We start from the raw sequence: 20,486 nt of genomic DNA, 5'->3' as shown, positions 1-20,486 counted from the left end.
TGTTCAACGGCACAGCCCTTTAGAGTCCCAAAAGACAAGGATGAAATGAAGCCTTCGGTAAACTGAGAAGAAGTACGTGAAGATTGTACTCCAAACCGGGCTTTCTAAGAGGCGCATGAATATACCGCACTCTGTTTAGGAACTGAACTACATGAAGCTGAGAAGTAAGCGAAGAGCAATATACCTAGCCCTTGTAACAAGCCAAGAATGGCACTAGAAGCTGAAGGGAATTGAACGCTAAGCCCTCGGCAATACACTTGCGCCAGAAAGGAACTCTGGAGTGGTTCAAACGTTAAGAAGCACCCAAGAAAGGAAAAACCTCCAAAAGGAAGCAGAAGCCACAGGAGAAGACGTCCGTAGCACCTGGATAAGAACATAAGAACTGCCATCTCCGGATCAGACCTTCGGTCCATCAAGTCCGGCGATCCGCACACGCGGAGGCCCTGCCAGGTGTACACCTGTCGTAATTTATAGTCCGACTAGCAATTTTCTGGGATACAATCGTAATAGTCAATATATGTGGATTTTGTACGTATTGTTAAATATAGTTATTAGCAGGGACTCATTCAAGCTGCATCCAACAGAAGCATTGACATCACTTAGAACATATAGAAAATCAAAACAATAATAATAATAACAATAACACGGAAAAAATAAACCTCAATTGTGAGAGGTTGGGACTACACAAGTACCCAGCCCTCAACACATCATCACAGGTTTATAAAAAAACTCCGTATACGATTATATAAATAGGATTTTCATTCATTCATAGTCACTTTTTTTCAAACACTTTTTTTTAAATATATATAGAGCAACTGTGAGTATATCAAAGATTCATGGTAAGAACCCCAAGCTTAACTAAATTAGTGATGAAGGCTACAGCTCAGTTTCATTTGTGCGAGAGGTTTCGGAGGCACAGAATGCAAAAAATCGCAATTAAGGGAGAAATACACTCATCTGAAAAGATGAAGATTCCAGAGAGGCTTTCAATTCCTAACCCGACAGAAAAGACTTTCTGTTTCGCCTAAACCGGCTACTTCAGGGGATATATGCCATCTTCAAGTGTCTCCTTATTTCTTGCAATCCGTTGGAAATAAAGCTGGCTCTTCCATTTTGAGAAGAGCCAGCTTTATTTCCAACGGATTGCAAGAAATAAGGAGACACTTGAAGATGGCATATATCCCCTGAAGTAGCCGGTTTAGGCGAAACAGAAAGTCTTTTCTGTCGGGTTAGGAGTTGAAAGCCTCTCTGGAATCTTCATCTTTTCAGATGAGTGTATTTCTCCCTTAATTGCGATTTTTTGCATTCTGTGCCTCCGAAACCTCTCGCACAAATGAAACTGAGCTGTAGCCTTCATCACTAATTTAGTTAAGCTTGGGGTTCTTACCATGAATCTTTGATATACTCACAGTTGCTCTATATATATTTAAAAAAAAGTGTTTGAAAAAAAGTGACTATGAATGAATGAAAATCCTATTTATATAATCGTATACGGAGTTTTTTTATAAACCTGTGATGATGTGTTGAGGGCTGGGTACTTGTGTAGTCCCAACCTCTCACAATTGAGGTTTATTTTTCTCCGTGTTATTGTTATTATTATTATTGTTTTGATTTTCTATATGTTCTAAGTGACGTCAATGCTTCTGTTGGATGCAGCTTGAATGAGTCCCTGCTAATAACTATATTTAACAATACGTACAAAATCCACACGTAATTTATAGTCCACCATATCCTTATATGCCTCTCTTAAGGAGATATGCATCTAGTTTGCTCTTGAAGCCTAGGACGGTCGATTCCGCAATAATCTCATCTGGGAGGGCATTCCAGGTGTCAACCACTCTCTGAGTGAAGCAGAACTTCCTGACATTAGTCCTGAACCTGTCCCCCCTTAGCTTCATTACATGTCCTCTAGTCCGTGTCAAATTGGACAATGTAAATAATCTTCTCTGCTCTATTTTGTCAATTCCTTTCAGTATTTTGAAGGTCTCGATCATATCCCCACGCAGTCTCCTTTTCTCAAGGGAGAACAATCCTAGTGTTATAAGTCTGTCCTTGTATTCCAGTTTCTCCATACCCTTCACCAGTTTTGTTGCTCGTCTCTGCACCCTCTCCAGCAGTTTTATATCCTTCTTTAGGTAGGGAGACCAATGTTGGACGCAGTATTCCAAGTGTGGTCTGACCATTGCCCTATAAAGCGGCATTATAACTTTCTCCGATCTACTCGAGATTCCTTTCTTTATCATGCCCAACATTCTATTTGTCTTCTTTGCCGCTGCCACGCATTGTGCCGACGGCTTCAGGGTCCTATCTATCAGTACACCCAGGTCCTTTTCTTGTTCACTCTTCCCCAGAGTTGCACCTGACATTGTATACTCGTATTCCTTATTCTTATTGCCTAAATGCATTACCTTGCATTTCTCCACATTGAACTTCATCTGCCATTTCTCCGCCCATGTTTCTAACCGACACAAGTCGCTCTGGAGTTTCTCTCTATCCTCCTGCGATCTGATCGCCCGGCATAGTTTTGTATCGTCTGCAAACTTGATGATCTCACTGGATGTTCCTTCCTCCAGGTCATTGATATAAATATTAAAAAGGATCGGCCCAAGTACCGAGCCCTGGGGTACACCACTAGTCACTTTCTCCCAGTCGGAGAACTTCCCATTTATGCCCACTCTCTGCTTTCGGTTTTCCAGCCATTTGCCTATCCATCTTTGTATATCCCCCTCTATGCCATGGCTTTGTAGTTTCCTGAGAAGTCTTTCGTGTGGAACTTTGTCGAACGCTTTCTGGAAGTCCAAGTATATTATGTCCACCGGCTTCCCACTATCAATTGGTTCGTTCACGGTCTCAAAAAATTGGAGTAAATTCGTCAAACATGATTTCCCTTTCCTGAATCCATGTTGACTGGGTTTCATCAAGTCGTGTGCGTCCAAGTGCCGGACCATGCTATCCTTGATCAGTGCTTCAACCATCTTGCCGGGGACAGACGTAAGACTCACAGGTCTATAGTTGCTTCGCATAACCCTTACAAGTCAGCCAAGATTTTTCAAAAAACTAGGTCGTAATACTAAAGTAGTACAAATATCCATGTTGATCGGACCCTAGGCGAGCAAAGCCGGAGATACCAGGAAACTTCTTAGTCCGGCTGTCGAAAGACTCATCAAATCCGCATAGTAAGGATGGCGCATAGTAAGGATCTGCAAGAAGATTCTCCTAGGAAAAATCAAGTTTCACAATGTAAAGAGGAATATACTGGAACCATGAAAACAGTACTAACCCCATGCAACATGAGCGAAATATGTATGTCCTTTAAAGTGAATACGTACTAGACTCAATCAAGATGCTGCATCTATTGCCCTGTGCAAAACAATAGCATCCTTACAGATATCAGACAAAGCTCACATCGCTAATGAGAGCTTCAGGGATGAGGCTAACAGCTTCCAGTGTACTTGTATTCATTGATTCTATTTTGTAACTTATCGCTGACTGTCCAGCTCCTCTTGTTGTAAACCGCCTCGATCTACCATGGCTTTGGTGGTATATAAGAAAATAAATTATTATTATTATAGCGCGTGATCCTCCGCGAGTTTGATAGAATAGGTAACTGGCTCCTGGTTAAAAGGAGCTGTACAGCCCTTCCTGTCTGGTCGGGGGGCCCGTCTAGCATGTGCCATGAGAAAATGGTGACGGGAGAAACCAGCGTGATAAGCATGGAAATCTGAAGTCCAGGCCCCCTCAGAAATAGAGAAAGAGTCCTGGCCGCAGGAAGATGCGCAGTGTCATTATGCCCATAGAGACAGCCCGAACTTGGAAACTGTTTGTACTACCTTTAGGCATATATATCCTGTGCCACTACTAGACACATGAAGCTCAGCACAGAGGCCCAAATAAGGACAGTTACCAACAGACAAAGGCTCAATCTGCAGGGACCCCAAGAGAGACAATGAGATACCTGTGTGAAATACAGGGCACTATCTTACTGCTGATCTCACCGTGCCGTGAGTTGCCGTATGTCGCCCCAGTCCGGAGACAAACCGAGACTGGGTGACCTAGCACAGGTCAGGGTCTCTCTGGTAAACCCCTTGAGTGCTAACCCCAGAGTCCGATTAAACAAGCAGCTTCCTTCAAGGGAGTACAGCAGGAACGCAGACATAGACATATAAAGCTGCCCAAGCTTGTCCCAAAGCTGGTGAAACACATACAACTTGTCTGAACCGGAAAGGAGAAAAGCCCCAGCATACCCTGACCAAAGTCAGCTGGAAACAAACTACCGGAATGCTGCAGCTCTCCCACCATCGCCAGAGACCCAAGCGCACGCCTGATTCTCACTGACACGTGGCCGCTGCATCAACGCTCCTAGAAACATAGTCGGATTCAAGCCCCGCAAAATTTACCCTGCCGCGGCTTGCATAGAAATAAAATCAGACTCAGGGAATAACCAGAAGAACGTCCCACAGCGCCGGAAAAAACATGTGCCATCTCATGCTGCCATAAACAGGCACCTGCACAATCAGCTGCACATGGCCGTGACAAACACCGATGAAAGAGAGCCTCAGAATAAACAGGACTACTATTGCTACACTGAAACCCAACAATGAGAACAAGTGCGAGCATGAAATCGCACCACTACTGCCGCGCTGTAACCAACAAGGAAACCAAGCGCGTGCATGCAAAGGGCGGGAAGTCCCAGCTCCCTCCACAGATTTCTAGTCATAAAAAACTTAGCCTTAATAAAATATCTATGCCTTAAACGTACGTTGACTGAACCCACATTACTAAGACTCCCAAACAGAACCTAAAGTTCAAACAGACATTCTCACAAGCTTGTTGTTAGGGCCGGTTGAAGCCAGTTAAAGCTGGTTGATCAGCAGTAACCGAGCAGAATGGAGGAACTGTGGTCTCTTTTTTTTTTTTTTTTTAACAGAGAAGGGAAAGAAGAAAAAAATTGAGACCCAGTCAGACCCTCTATCACTGGAGGGAGGGTGAGGCAGGGACCTGGGGGGGCCAGATGTAACCCCTAAAGGCGGCACCGTTCAGCCGGACACCCCTGTCTCACTGAAGAGAAAATCTCAACAGGAGAAAATAAAGTTCCAGTCACAGCCAGAATTCAGGAGCTAGTTGAATAGCGACCTTTTCCTGCTGGGAGATAGAGAATACTGTATAAACAGGAGGAGTGCCAGCCAATAGGACCACCTGTTAATCAGTTTCTCTATCTCCGCCTGCTAGTAGATATGGGCTATCCCATTGGTCTCTGGATTCATCTGCTGCTGTTGCTAGGGAAATTCAAATTGGCTGTTGAGTTAACAGCACTGGGGGCTTTAAATAAACATTATTTGTGGTTATTGGTTAATGGAAAGGCAGACAGGGTAAAAGCTCTTGTAGTATGCAGTCTATAAAACACTGCACATACCTTTCCAGTCATTTTTTTAATCTCATTGCGATAGAAGATTAAACTCTTCCTCATGAACTCGTAGCTGGAAGACAAAAAGCAGATTTAGGTCAGTGAGCATTGGAGGAGTGGATGTTTTGCATGAAGGAAAATTTTTAAAAAAAATCAGGCAGAGTCTCTTCTTGGAGAAGACAGCACATCCTCTACCTAGTCACATGAAATTAGTTGAGTCCCGTTCATTCACCATCAAGACTAACCTCAGACGGAAACAGCCCTATCATGATGGCTATAATACACTATTAAAGCTATCAGATGAATCTGGGAATATGGAAACGGATTTTCTGTGCAATACTGTGATAATAAGAACTTCTTTTTTTTTTTTTTTAATCTTTATTAATTTTCAAAACTAATACAAAGTGCCAAGAATTGTACAGACATTAATAATCAAAGTAAGCACTTAAATTCAATCAATAACAATGCAGAAGAAAAATATCCCTCCCTTCCCACCCAACAATTTAATCAAGAAATAAAGCAAAAACATTTTTCCCCCCCTCCCGGATATGTATAGAAATAAACAAAATAAAATAAGACAACTATTTTGAAGTAACAAAGGATGTCAGCGGGCCCCAAACCAAATTTAAAAAACTGCTATGCCCCAATAGATGAGCATTCATCTTTTCATATTTGTAACCTAAACATAAACTGGCCCACCAAAAAGGAAAGCTGAGACAGTCACAACTTTTCCAATTGCTAATAAGAACTTCTGACAATGAAGGAAGCATGAAGTGCTAGGAAGACTGTTGAGATTGCCACCATTCTCAGGCTCATCCAATCTGTTTCCTCCCCCCCCCCAACTCACTATAAGTTCCCCTGTATGTCTCTGCACTTGCCACAGCCATGCCCTGTGGGATGCTGTCCTCCTGTGGCATGCTTTTGCCACAGCATCTCTTGCAAAGTGCTGCTCTCCCAGATTGACATCAAAAGCCCAATCCCATTTATCAAGTACTCTGAAAATCAATTACAAGCACCATATCAAACAACTGAAAAATGATTGGAAAAGGCATCCTAAAGGATCCCTCCCCTTTTCATTTTTTTTAATTATATTTACTGATTTTCCATTAATATACACTGGAACGGAATACATCTTGTAAAAATAACAATCTTCAAAACAAACAGGCAATATAAAGCTATCCACGTGGATTCTTCAGGGAAGCTTTGAGTAATGTAACAAGTAACAGTGGAAACTAAACAACCCACCTCCCCCTACCCCTTCCACTCCCTGAGAGCTCCAGCATCATGAATTCAATAGCAGACTATGTGCTCTATGGGACAAACCATCCCATATAGGTGACCAAATTTCTTTATACCATTTCTACAATCGAGGTGACCCTTGCTTAACATCCAAATATTCCATTTTTAACAATGTAAACATTTCTCCATAAGGTGAAAGTGGGGGTATCAGATTGTCTCTAATGTAAAGAGTGTGGTTAAGGGGAGAGTGTGGCGCAGTGGTTAAAGCTACAGCCTCAGCACCCTGAGGTTGTGGGTTCAAACCCACGCTGCACCTTGTGACCCTGGGCAAGTCACTTAATCCCCCCATTGCCCCAGGTACATTAGATAGATTGTGAACCCGCTGGGACAGAGGAGGAAAACTGCTTGAGTACCTGAATAAATGCATGTAAACCATTCTGAGCTCCCCTGGGAGAACAGTACAGAAAATTGAATAAATACAATAAATGAAGCTTTATACAACAATGCATTTCCTCCCTAGACAGACCCAATGACCTTACATTAAAAAATAACATTAGGTCAGCTCTCAAAGGGATCCGTTTACTCAATATAGTCTGTAAGTAAAATATAATAAACTAGTGTTTAAGCCCGTTACATTAACGAGTGCTAGAATATATGTCTGTCTGTCTTTCCTTCTGTCTCTCTCCCTCCCACTATCTATCTTTCTTTCTTTCTCTCTCCCCCTCCCGCTGTCTGTCTTTCTTTCTGTCTGTCTCTCTCTCTCTCTCTTTCCCCCTTTGTCTGTCTGTCTTTCTGTGTCTCTCTTCCCGTTCTCGTGCACTGCCTGCCTGTCTTTCTGTCTCTCTCCAAGGCCCCCTGCCTGCCTGCCTTTCTTTGTCTTTCTCCGTGGCCCCCCAGAACACCCCTCCCCCCAAAAGCAAAGCATGTTTGCTCCTTGGCCCCTTTCCCTTTCTCCCACTCCCACTTCCCTGTGCAGCAGCAGCAGCATTACCCTTTCCCTGTGCAGCAGCAATCCCTCCCCCTCCATTTCCCTGTGCAGTATCAGCATTTCCCTCCACCCACTCCACTTCCCTGTGCAGCAGCAGCAGCATTTCCCTCCCCCACCCCACTTCCCTGTGCAGCAGCAGCATTCTCTCCCCTCCATTTCCCTGTGCAACAGCAGCAGCATTTCCCTCACTTCCCCCCACCCCACTTCCCTGTGCAGCAGCATTTGTTTATTTCTGGCCGGCTCCCTTACCCTGGCCGAAGTTATTTTTGAGTTTAAAGCTGCCGCCACAGCTCCTCTTACGATCCCCACCTGCGTCGCACGACACCCTCCTGTCGTTCCTGTGTACCATAACAAACCGCCACCGCCATTGAGATGCCTGCACGCACCTGAAGACATCAGAAACCGGGGTGCGTTTGGCAAGCGGCCGCACGTGCCCTAAATAGAATACGGCCATGGAACAGAAATCACGGCGGCAGGGATCATACCGTTTTAACAGCCTATGCACGGGTAAGGCTTTATTAGATAAGATGGCCAGAATGTTTGTATTCTCTCCCCCTTTTCATTTTAAAAATAGATGTTTCCAAAATCAAACTTAAGATAATTAGTTATAGGATTCATGTTTTGTTTTGTTTTACACAAATAAAAAAAAACTTGAAGCCTTTATATGCAATTCTCTTTCCTTCCTATATCAGAGGGCAGAAAGATCCAGAGTTTGGAGGCTTATTCTTTTTCTTCAGCAAAGTTGTCTCTGCAGTATATAAAAAGTGACATGAAAGCACAGTTACTTACCGTAACAGGTGTTATCCAGGGACAGCAGGCAGATATTCTTAACACATGGGTGACGTCACCGACGGAGCCCTCGGTACGGACCTTTTTAACTAGAAGTTTCTAGTTGGCCGCACCGCGCGTGCGCGAGTGCCTTCCCGCCCGACGGAGGAGTGCGTGGTCCCCAGTTAGTATAAGCCAGCTAAGAAGCCAACCCGGGGAGGTGGGTGGGACGTAAGAATATCTGCCTGCTGTCCCTGGATAACACCTGTTACGGTAAGTAACTGTGCTTTATCCCAGGACAAGCAGGCAGCATATTCTTAACGCATGGGTGACCTCTAAGCGAACAGAGAGGGAGGAGGGATGGTTGGCCATTAAGAAAATAAATTATGTAACACAGATTGGCCGAAGTGTCCATCCCGTCTGGAGAAGGTATCCAGACAGTAGTGAGTAGTGAACGTGTGAACTGAGGACCAAGTGGCAGCCTTGCAGATTTCCTCGATGGGCGTGGAACGGAGGAAAGCCACAGAAGCAGCCATAGCTCTGACCCTGTGGGCCGTAACAGCACCTTCCAGTGAGAGACCGGCCCGAGCATAACAGAACGCAATGCAGGCAGCAAGCCAGTTGGAAAGCGTCCGTTTAGAGACAGGACGACCTAGACGGTTAGGGTCGAAGGACAAAAAGAGCTGAGGTGACGAGCGGTGAGCCCTGGTACGGTCAAGATAGTATGCAAGGGCACGCTTACAGTCCAGCGTGTGCAACGTCTGTTCCCCAGGATGAGAATGGGGCTTAGGGAAAAAGACAGGCAACACAATGGACTGGTTGAGGTGAAATTCCGAGACCACCTTGGGAAGGAATTTAGGATGGGTACGCAGAACCACCTTGTCATGGTGAAAAACAGTGAAAGGTGGGTCGGCAACCAGTGCATGCAGCTCACTAACCCTCCTGGCAGAGGTGATGGCAATGAGGAAAAGCACCTTCCACGTAAGAAATTTGAGCGAAGTTGTGGCAAGAGGCTCAAAAGGAGGTTTCATGAGGGCTGATAAAACCACATTCAGGTCCCAGACGACTGGAGGAGGCTTCAGAGGTGGTTTGACATTGAAGAGGCCTCTCATGAACCGGGAAACCAGGGGATGAGCCGTGAGAGGTTTTCCGAGGATAGGTTCATGAAACGCAGTGATGGCACTGAGGTGGACTCTGATTGAGGTAAACTTGAGGCCAGCGTCAGACAGAGAGAGCAAATAGTCCAGTACAGTTTCCACCGCCAATGAGGTGGGATCGTGGTGATGTAGTAGACACCAAGAGGAGAACCAGGTCCACTTCTGATGGTAACATTGGAGGGTGGCCGGTTTCCTGGAGGCATCCAAAATACGACGGACAGGCTGAGACAGATTCTCTGGAGAGGTCAGCCCGAGAGAAACCAAGCTGTCAGGTGGAGCGAGGACAGATTGGGATGCAGTAGAGACTGACGTTGCTGTGTAAGTAGAGTAGGAAACACAGGGAGAGGAATGGGATCTCTGGAGCTGAGCTGGAGCAGGAGGGAGAACCAGTGTTGGCGAGGCCACCGAGGGGCGATGAGAATCATGGTGGCTCTGTCCCTGCGGAGTTTGAATAACGTCCGCAACATCAGAGGCAGTGGAGGAAAGGCATAGAGGAACCGATCCGTCCAGTTGAGCAGGAATGCATCCGGGGCCAGACGATGAGGAGAGAAGAGTCTGGAACAGAAATGGGGCAGCTGATGATTGTGAGGAGCTGCAAAGAGGTCCACCTGAGGAGTGCCCCACCGAGCAAAGATGGAGCGGAGTGTGGGAGGATCCAGAGTCCACTCGTGAGGTTGAAGGATGCGGCTGAGATTGTCGGCCAGGGAGTTCTGTTCGCCCTGGATGTAGACAGCCTTGAGGAAGAGACTGTGGGCCGTGGCCCAGGTCCAGATGTGGATGGTCTCCTGGGAGAGGAGGGGAGATCCGGTGCCGCCTTGCTTGTTTATGTAGTACATGGCGACTTGGTTGTCTGTGCACAGGAGAAGAACCTGAGGGTAGAGAAGGTGCTGGAAGGCCTTGAGAGCATAGAGCATGGCCCTGAGTTCCAGGAAATTGATGTGATGTTGACGCTCCTGAGGGGTCCAGAGACCCTGGGTGCGAAGATCTCCCAGGTGAGCTCCCCATGCATAGGGGAAGGCATCTGTGGTTATGATCATGGAGTGAGGGGGTAGATGAAAGAGTAGACCCCTGGAAAGATTGGAGGAGTTCAACCACCATTGAAGAGACTGCTGAAGAGATGATGTCACAGAGATGGGACGAGAAAGAGGATCCGTGGTCTGTGACCATTGGTTGGCCAGAGTCCACTGAGGTGTCCTGAGGTGGAGCCGCGCCAGAGGAAGCACATGGACCGTCGAGGCCACGTGGCCCAGGAGGACCATCATCTGCCGAGCTGGAATGGAGTGATGAAGGAGCACCTGACGGCAGAGGTGGAGCAGGGTCCGTTGGCGGTCGGAGGGGAGAAACGCCCTCATCAGAGTGGTGTCGAGAACGGCTCCAATGAACTGAAGTCGCTGTGTGGGAAGCAGATGCGACTTGGGGTAGTTGATCTCGAACCCCAGGAGATGGAGGAAGGAGATGGTGTGCTGAGTGGCTTGTAGCACAAGAGGAGACGTAGGCGCTTTCACCAACCAATCGTCCAAGTATGGGAACACCTGGAGGTTATGAGACCTGAGAAAGGCCGCCACCACAATAAGGCACTTGGTGAACACCCTGGGCGATGATGCGAGGCCAAAGGGTAGCACTTTGTACTGATAGTGGCGGTGCTGCATCTGAAATCGGAGGTAGCGACGTGAAGCCGGATGGATTGGAATGTGTGTGTAGGCCTCTTTGAGGTCTAGGGAACATAGCCAGTCGTGTTGAGAGAGAAGAGGATAAAGCATGGCAAGGGAGAGCATTCTGAACTTTTCCTTGACCAGACACTTGTTGAGGTCCCGGAGATCGAGGATGGGACGGAGGTCTCCTGTCTTCTTGGGAACCAGGAAGTAGCGGGAGTAGAATCCCTGACCCCTTTGGTCTGAGGGTACCTCTTCGATGGCGTTGAGAAGAAGGAGGGAGTGGACCTCTCTCAGGAGGAGCGGAAAGCAGACTCTTTGGGAGGACTGTCTGGTGGAAGAGTCTGAAAGTTGAGAGAGTAGCCGTGGCGAATGATGTTGAGGACCCACTGGTCCGATGTGATGACCTCCCAACGGCTGAGGAAAAGATGGAGACGTCCTCCAATAGGCTGAGGAAGAGGCAATGATGGTGGGAGACTGGCTATGTCCTGGAGAAAAGAGTCAAAAGGGTTGAGATGGTTTTGACGGAGGGAGAGACTTGGCAGGTTGGTGAGACTGGGAGCGAGCCTGAGATTGATGCTGGTGACGAGGTCGGCGAGGTTGCTGAGGCGGCAGGTTGAGAGGTCTGGCCGAGAACCTGCGCTGGTAGGAAGACTGCTGTCTGTAGGGGCGAGCAGGCGGAGTCTTCTTTTTAGGTTTCACCAGAGTATCCCACCTGGTCTCGTGTGCCGAGTTTCTGGGTTGTTGAGTTCAGGGACTCCCCGAAGAGTTCATCACCAAGACAAGGTGCGTTAGCCAGGTGGTCTTGGTGGTTAATGTCGAGGTCAGAAACCCTCAGCCAGGCCAGACGCCGCATGGCAACAACCGTGGCAGATGCTCGAGAGGTCAGCTCAAACGAGTCATAAATGGAGCGAACCATGAATTTCCGGAGTTGGAGCAGACTGGAAATTTGCTGTTGGAAGAGGGGGACCTTACGTTCAGGAATGTATTTCTGTAAGGAGGAGAGTTGTTGCACCAGATGCTTCATGTAGAAGGAGAAGTGAAAGGTGTAATTATTTGCCCTGTTGGCCAGCATCGCATTCTGGAAAAGGCGCTTGCCAAACTTATCCATAGTTTTTCCCTCTCTGCCAGGAGGGGTGGAGGCATAGACACTGGAGCCCTGAGTTTTCTTTAAGGTGGACTCTACCAGGAGAGATTCATGGGGCAATTGAGGCTTGTCAAACCCTGGGATTGGAATGACCCGGTACAAGCTATCCAGTTTGCGAGGGGCCCCGGGGACAGTGAGGGGGTTCTCCCAGTTTTTATAAAAAGTTTCCCGTAGGATGTCGTGGACGGGTAACTTAAGAAATTCCTTGGGAGGTTGTTCAAAGTCTAGGGCATCGAGAAAAGCCTGGGACTTTTTAGAGTCGGACTCTAAGGGAATGGAAAGAGCCGTCGACATCTCCCTGAGGAATTTGGTGAAAGAGGACTGTTCGGGTTTTGAACCGGTATCAGCCACCGAGGGTTCCTCGTCTGTCGACGAAGCATCTTCCTCGGTACCGTGCGGGCATTCTTCCCATAAGTCCGGGTCCCTGATGTCGGGGTGCGCACGGCGGGACATTGGTGTGGAGCGCTCGGCATGGCGGGTCTTAGAGAGAGACTTGCCGGAGCGTACTGAGGCGGTACCGGGAAAGGAAGATCGGTGCCGTTCCTGGTACCGGGAAGGGTCGGTATCAGAGCGGGCCTGCACCGTAGGTTGGGAACGGTGTGGTTCAGCCGAGAGCACCGGCATGGAAGTGTTAAGCGGTACCGAGGGGGTCGACACCGATGGGATCGTGCGAGGCTCGGACCGGTCTGGTACCGGAAGGTGTGGGGCCAACATCACCGGCAACAGTTACTGGAGTTGCTGCTGCAGCTGTTCTTGTAATTGGGCTTGGAGTATGGCCGCGATGTGGTCGTCCAAGGGAGGCACCGGTACCGCTTTTTTCTTCTTCGGTACCATAGGTGCCGCTCTACGCTCCGGCGATGAGGAGGCCGATGACGAGGCACTCACCAATATCGGAGCGGAGCATTTGCGGGGTCGGTGCGGTGCCGGGAGGACCGGCGTCGTAGCCGTGGCAGGAGGGCACTCAAGGGAAGTGGAAGGCTTCTTAGCCGGCTTACCTGGGGCCAGTGACCCCGAAGAAGGATCCGGTGGCGTCGAAATAGTCGGTGCCGACTTTTGAGGTGCCGTCGACGTCGCGGCAGGTTCCATGGCAGATCTGGTACTGAAGAGAATATTTTGCTGGATCTGCCTATTTTTCAAGGTGCGCTTTTTAAGAGTCGCACAGCGGGTGCAGGTGTCAGCCCGATGCTCCGAACCCAAGCACTGCAGGCACCAATTGTGCGGGTCGGTGACAGAGATCGGGCGTGCACACCGCTGGCACTTCTTAAAGCCCAGTTGAGGGGGCATGAAGGGAAACACGGCCTCCGCAAAATCGAAGCCGGAGGCCTGTATGGTGGCAACAGGCCCCGCCGGGGCCGGCCTGAAAAAATAAAGAAAACTCGACGAGTTTTTTTTTTTTTAAATAGAAGTAAAGTAATCCAAAGGGAAAAAAATAGAAGAAAAACGAAAAATTACACGAGCGGGAAGGCAGAAACTGATTTTTCAACGGCCATTGAAAACACATGCGTCTTCTTCGCTCCGCGGAAATGAAGAAACTGGGGACCACACACTCCTCCGTCGGGCGGGAAGGCACACGCGCATGCGCGGTGCGGCCAACTAGAACTTTCTAGTTAAAAGTGTCCGTACCGGGGCTCCGTCGGTGACGTCACCCATGCGTTAAGAATATGCTGCCTGCTTGTCCTGGGATAATACATTATACTTATCCATTGAGCATCAGACAGACAATTTAAGAATACTTTGGAAAGAACTGATTACACTAATTTATGGGCTCAGCCTGTTCAAATGATTCTCTTAATGTGCCTGCTTCTTGACGATTTATCTTCAGATATATTTTTACTACTTTGTTTGCACTGTATTAGTCTATGCATCTTTTTATTTTTTAGATTTTTGACAATGACAATACTGATTTTTATTTTTTACTGTATTGCATCGTGACAGATGCAAAGAAATTCAAATTAAACATTGCCTTACCTAGCATTTGTGAGGGCTTCTACCCACTCACCACACTGGTCTTTACTGGCACATTTAAAAAAGTACTTCCTCTCTGACTCTTCTCCGAAGTCTGTGAAGGTACAAAAAAAAAAAATAGATTAAAAGAAACTTCTTCCAAAGCATGGATTCCTAGGTTTGGGAATTTGAGAAGAGAGAGAGTGCAGTCCTCACCTCGGTCAGCCAGTGCAAATCTGAGCCAGGCTCTGAGCAGCTTGTGGCACAATACCAGCAGTTTTAACAAGTGCTTAAATCCTGGTATTCTGTGTCCAGGCCTCTTGCTACCACTTTCTTTATCACCCTAAGCCACTTAACTTCTTTACTTTGAAACAAGTTTTATTGAACAAGCCAGAAAAAACAGATAATGAACACAGTAAAAAAATAACAGTCGTTCAGGAACTATATACAGCATGTATTCCCCGATCCCAATATCCCAGCCCCACCTTCTCCCAACACCCACCCTTCATAACAAGATAAATCAGAATATACAAATGAATAGTGAACTGTCAGAAGAACCAAGCACAAGAAATGACAGAAAATGCTGCAGGCATGAGGAAAGAGGCCTGAACAAGACCAAAGTGAAAGCTGGACACTCGGGGCCCTGGACTCTGTTGAGCCCCAAGAGACAATGCATAGGGCCTCCTCCCCAGAGTTCCTCTCTCTCTCTCGGGGGTGTGGGATGGGACTCTGGGGAGGAGGCCTTATGCAACTAACAAAACCCAACTCTGGGGAGGAAGGAAGGACAGACCAGCTGGGGAAAGGCCACCCCAAGACCACCAACCCCTCACCGCTCAAAGCAAATTAAACAGGCAAGGTATTAAGGATTATACTACAGGTTCTATGAGGGTGTGTGTGTGTGTGAGGGTGAGTGTGTGTGTATCTATCTATCAATTCAGCTATATATATATATATATATATATATATATATATATATATTGTGACCGGGCCCGTCCCTGAGTAAGTAGGAAACTGCGGCCCGGACCACAAGTAAGATTTTTGATACGCCTTTTATAGGGCAGTGGAAGGAAGACCCGGATACCGGATTCTTTAGAATAAAGTATCAGGTTTATTACTAACCCAAAGTTCAAAGAAAATACACCGCAGAAGAAAAAAACATAAAACATTCACCTCAGTTGGTTACAGTGCTTAGAGGGCCTCTCCCCCCCCTTTATATTCTTACAGTCCAGGTTCTATTAAGGAGCAAGATGGTACTTCCTTAGCACCCGTAAAATCTCAGCAAACATATAAGTCAGTTAAAGCTTTCCTTGGCTCGTAGCCCCTGCCGGGCTTGATTGCTCTCACTCTGGACTTCACCTTTTATGAGCCTAGCTAGCTGAGCATGACTTGCGTTCAGCCTCCTTCTCAGCTCTCTGCATTTGTTTAACACTTGATTAGCACCTTGTTAACTCTGCCCGCACTGCTCATGCTGTCGGTATACAGACAATAGGAGACCGTTCTTCAGGAGTTTAACCTAGGACATGCAAACATCATATTCTCCAAGGTCCATGCCCTCTTCACTTATCTCATTACTTAGTATGCTGTCCATTTCCCATTCACACTCCCGGGAACTCTGGCTTGAAGTTTCTTCACTTCTTTCTGTTTGTGCTTCCCCTCCCCCTCTCTGTACGTCTGCAAAACTATCTGCAGCTTTTCTCTGGGGAGGCTTTCCCAGCCCTGCTCTTTGGGGCTTGAGTTGCCAGTCACAATACCTCTCCAGGGCAGTAACACCTTTCCCTAGGTGTGGGCTTCTTGCCCTCCGTTCCTGCTGGACTTGAGGCACCCTCTGTGACCTGGAACCCACGTGAGTAGTTTGGCTTTTCAACCACTCCTTCTGGTTCTCCTCTCTCTCCACTCTCGTTCCTTCTCTAGGTTCCTCCCTTCTCCTTCGTCCTCTCTCTGTAAATTGATCTCTCCTATAAGGCCAACCCCGGGGTCTGACTCCACCCCCTTCTAAATTAGCCTCAGGTTGCTCCCTGCCTTCAGGAAAGGAGTGATAGGGGAAATCAGTGGTCTGCAGAGCCTTTCTTAATTGGCTCTTCAGCTGTGCTGGAACCTGCCTGGGCTTGCCTTCTTTTGCCTGAGCCAGCTGTCCTGACTCCATGTCTGGTTTTATCCAGCCTTGTGCTGCATTCTGGGGAGTTTCAGTAGTAGTTTTCACCGTGACAGGAGCTTCCCTGTCACAATATATATATATTCATTCAGCCATCACCATTAAGAGAGCAGGCAAGGCTGTGACAGGATGAGTAAGGTGAACCAGGAGATCATCCGCAAACACCGATAATTTAAATTTCACCATACCAATGGTCACCCCACTAATACCAGGGTTTTGCAAGACATCTCGCACTAAAGGATCCAAGGTAAGGACAAACAGAAGGGGGAATAAAGGACAGCCCTGTCTAGTACCCTGCTGAATTTCAAAAGGGTCAGAGAGCAGCCCATTAACCCAAATAGCCACCAAAGGTGAAGCATAAAGAGCAGAAATAGCGTAAAAAAAAATCCAGCAAAGTCATAATGGCGTAACGTGGGAAGCAAGAATGTCCAAGAAACCCGGTTGAAGACTTTCTCTGCGTCAAAGCTGACCAGCAGAGAAGGTACATGACGAGAAGCCACATATTCCAGAGAGGTTAAAATGTGTCTAATGTTGCACACCATCCAACGGTGTCTAACAAAGCCTACCTGAGGGTCAGCGATAAGATCAGGAACAATATGGGCCAACCGGTTAGCCAAGATCTTAGCAAAAAATTTTGCCTCAGTATTAAGAAGGGATATAGGCCAAGGTGGGATCCTGTTCTGGTTTCAAGATCACCACGATATGAGCATCACGCAAAGACAGTGGTAAAGACCCCCTCTCAATATACGCATTGAAGGTAGAGGTCAACACCAGTGTAATTTCCTTGGAAAGCAATTTATAAAACTCAGCACAAAAATAGTCAGATCTGGGAGCCTTCCAAAGTTCGCTAGACTGGATTACCAAAGCAATCTCCTCAGCTGAGATAGGAGCGTTTAACATCTGCAGATGATGAACAGATGCTCGGGGAGTGGAAATATAATCGAGATACAACTCACTCAGCATCTCTGGATCCACAGAACTAGTATACAGCTGCTGATAAAACTGGAGGAAAAACCTTCACAATCGCTTCATCCAGAGCATCTGCCGAGGGCCATCCGAAGTACATACCAAATGAGCTAAAAGCCATCCACCCTTATTACCATGTAAATAAAATTGATGCTTAAAGTATTGAAGTGAGCGGGCAGTACCGGCCTGCAATAACTCATTTAAGGAGGCCTGCGAGGCCAACAGAGTGCTCCTGCGGAAAGGGGTGGGATGACCACATCCTGTCCGCCTGAACCTGTCTTTCCAGGTGTAGGATCTCCTATCTCGTGCATTCTTCTTAAAACTAGCATATGCAATAACTTCGCCTCGCAACACTGCTTTAGCCACATCCCAATATAACACAGGATCATCCAGATGGGCCCCATTATGTAACTGATAATCCTGCCATTTCTTAAGTAAATATTCCTATGTCCCTGAGGACAACCCTGGGATGCCCAGAGCCACCCAATCCCCCCCCCCCCCCAATCAGAATCCTAACCAAGGAGTAGATAATGCTGTCAAAGAATGCTCAAAGAAAGAAACAGGGCCAGAAAGCCCTATACAGTGTCCAGGCACTTTCAGGCAAACCTTCATACAAAGCCCACAGCCCACCTGACTCAGAAACAAACCAACCTAAACCCCCCATCGTCCCCAAAAATTACAAATAAAATCCAGCCCACCTGCCCAAGCCCCCTCTAAAGAAACCTCCCCCAGGTTTCCATAACTTACTGTAGATCGTGTATAACACCAACTCCCACACCCCACCCAACAGCCTACCACAAAGGACCCCAGCAATGCCTCCCCTTATCCACCAACCAGTCAAGTTCTATAATGTCCAATGGGGCATGCTTAGGAGAGCAAAAGGGGAGCCAATGCAGTTCAAGGTCCCGTAAGTTGATATCCCAGTTGAAATCATCTGTACCAGGCAGAACACAGTCGACTGCACTGGGCAGGCCAAGGGCAGCCCGCGGGAGAAGCTCTCGTCCGGCATACCAGTGGCAACCACAAGCAAGCCCGATACCCCCTTAAAAAAAAGGCTGAAACCAGAGACACCACCCGGACCGCTAAGGGGAGAATCACAGGGTTACAAGAAGGAAGGGTAGTCCAGAGCAGGCAGGGATCCCAAATGGCAGGCAAAAAAAACCCAAAACCCCGAAGCAAAGCAGCCAGCACAGCAGGCTCGACCACCAAAGCGGGAGCCGCCACCCCAGAATTCAACAGGCAACAGTAACCCAGAGTCCCAGAATCAGTCCGGGGCATTGTTATGGCGCCGAACTCGTAGATGGGGTAGCCATCTGTGCTACAAAGCAGGTGGCATTGGCTAGCTGGTCAAAAAAATTAGGTTTACCCTCATAGAAAATCTTCAATTTAGCAGGGTACAAGAGAACAAACTGCACGTGCCGGCGATGAAGAAAAACTGCAGAGGGGAGCATAAGCCTGATGCTGACCAGAAACTCTAGGTGAGTAGTCTTGGAAGCAAAGAACGGTGGTATTCTCATAGCAAAAGGGCCCCTTAAGCCGGATTGCATGGAGGATTTTCATTTTATGAGCATAACTGAGTAGCTTCAGGATCACAATGCACAGTTTTTCTGATGGAGATCTTTTAGGCCCAAGCCGGTGTGCCCGCTCAATATGAACCGCAGAACTCAAAACTAATGTGTCCACCAGCCAACGCTCCAGGATCGGCTCAAAGATCGGCTTCTGAAATGCATTCCGGGTGTCCCACCAAGCATAAATTCCCCCGACGAGATCGATTTTCCAGGTCATCCACCTTATCTTCTAAGAGCGGAAGTTTAGTTTGCAGGGCAGATTGCGTGGTCGCGACCTGGGCCATTGAGTCCTCCAGCGCCAACACTCACTGACAGCAGGACGAAAACTCCCCAGTCAAAGATTCCATTCGGCCATCCACAACATTCAGCTTGTCTGTGAGGGCCTGGAGATGCTGGTCTAAGGATGACTTAATCACCTCTTTCACTTCAATCACTATCTCCTGCAGCCACAAGGAGCTCACCGTGGGGCCCTCCAGGCTGTTGCCATCCGCCATCTTGGGCTCCGCAGGTTTGGTTTTCTCCTTGCAGAGAGATTTAGAGGTCATAATCGCAGTACAGGCAGTAACCAGGCAAAGCAGCCCTCTGCACCATTCCTGAGCAAATGTAAGAAGCGAAATTTGGTTAGTTTAAAGCTGATAAAAATGCCGATTTGGAGAGAAGGGTTCAGGAGCTCAAGGCATGCACGTCTGCTCTCTAGCTAAGCATTACGTGAGCTCCCACTTAACTTCCTTATAGAAAGATTAGGTTCTTACCTCGATAATCTTCTTTTTTGTGGATGTGTCTAGTAGTTCCAAACACTAGGGTTATGCATCTGAACCCACAAGTTGTTTGCAGAATGCTTTCAACCATCTTTCAACTCTGCCTCCTTCCTAAGGAGCTAATCCTGCCCTCTCTGTACAAAAGCAATCAAGCAACACTGTAATGGAAGACATAATTGGAAGGAGGGAAATGGGAAAAAAATTTGACACTACAATTCTGTTTTGCTTTATAACACCTCCTTCATTGGGCAAGGAAGTTCGTTTAATGACCTGCGCTACCAGCGTAGTGACTCATGTGGTCCACGACTAGCTTTGTGATGTCCATATTGTGGCCGGGCCCGTCCCTGAGTAAGTGGGAAACTGCGGCCCGGACCACAAGTAAGATTTTTGATACGCCTTTTATAGGGCAGTGGAAGGAAGACCCGGATACCGGATTCTTTAGAATAAAGTATCAGGTTTATTACTAACCCAAAGTTCAAAGAAAATAAAACAGCCGAAGGAAAAACATAAAACATTCACTTCAGTTGGTTACAGTGCTTCGAGTGCTTCTCCCACATTATACTCTTACAGTCCAGGTGCTATTAAGGAGCAAGATTGTACTTCCTTATCACAAGTAAAATACCAGCAAACGTATAAGTCAGTTAATGCCTTCCTTGGCTCGTAGCCCCTGCCGGGCTTGATTGCTCTCACTCTGGTCTTCACCTTTTACAGCCTAGTTAGCTGAGCACGGCTTGCGTCCAGCC

General features: G+C 47.4%; 1 protein-coding gene across 1 annotated transcript in view; it reads right to left on the bottom strand.

The window, feature by feature from the left end:
- Positions 1 to 20,486, bottom strand: part of PLEKHJ1 (pleckstrin homology domain containing J1) — a 55,510-nt gene that overhangs the window by 9,071 nt on the left and 25,953 nt on the right. Inside the window, exons 4-5 of the mRNA XM_033955141.1 lie at positions 14,324 to 14,414; positions 5,414 to 5,477 (exon numbers count right to left, since the gene is read on the bottom strand). Of these exons, the coding sequence (XP_033811032.1) occupies positions 5,414 to 5,477; positions 14,324 to 14,414 (155 nt within the window). The remainder of the gene's footprint in view (positions 1 to 5,413; positions 5,478 to 14,323; positions 14,415 to 20,486) is intronic.

This window comes from Geotrypetes seraphini, chromosome 8, assembly GCF_902459505.1.
Source record: "Geotrypetes seraphini chromosome 8, aGeoSer1.1, whole genome shotgun sequence".
Lineage (NCBI taxonomy): Eukaryota > Metazoa > Chordata > Amphibia > Gymnophiona > Dermophiidae > Geotrypetes > Geotrypetes seraphini.
The sequence above is the reverse complement of the archived record's forward strand: the minus strand, read 5'-3'. Positions and strand labels throughout refer to the sequence as shown.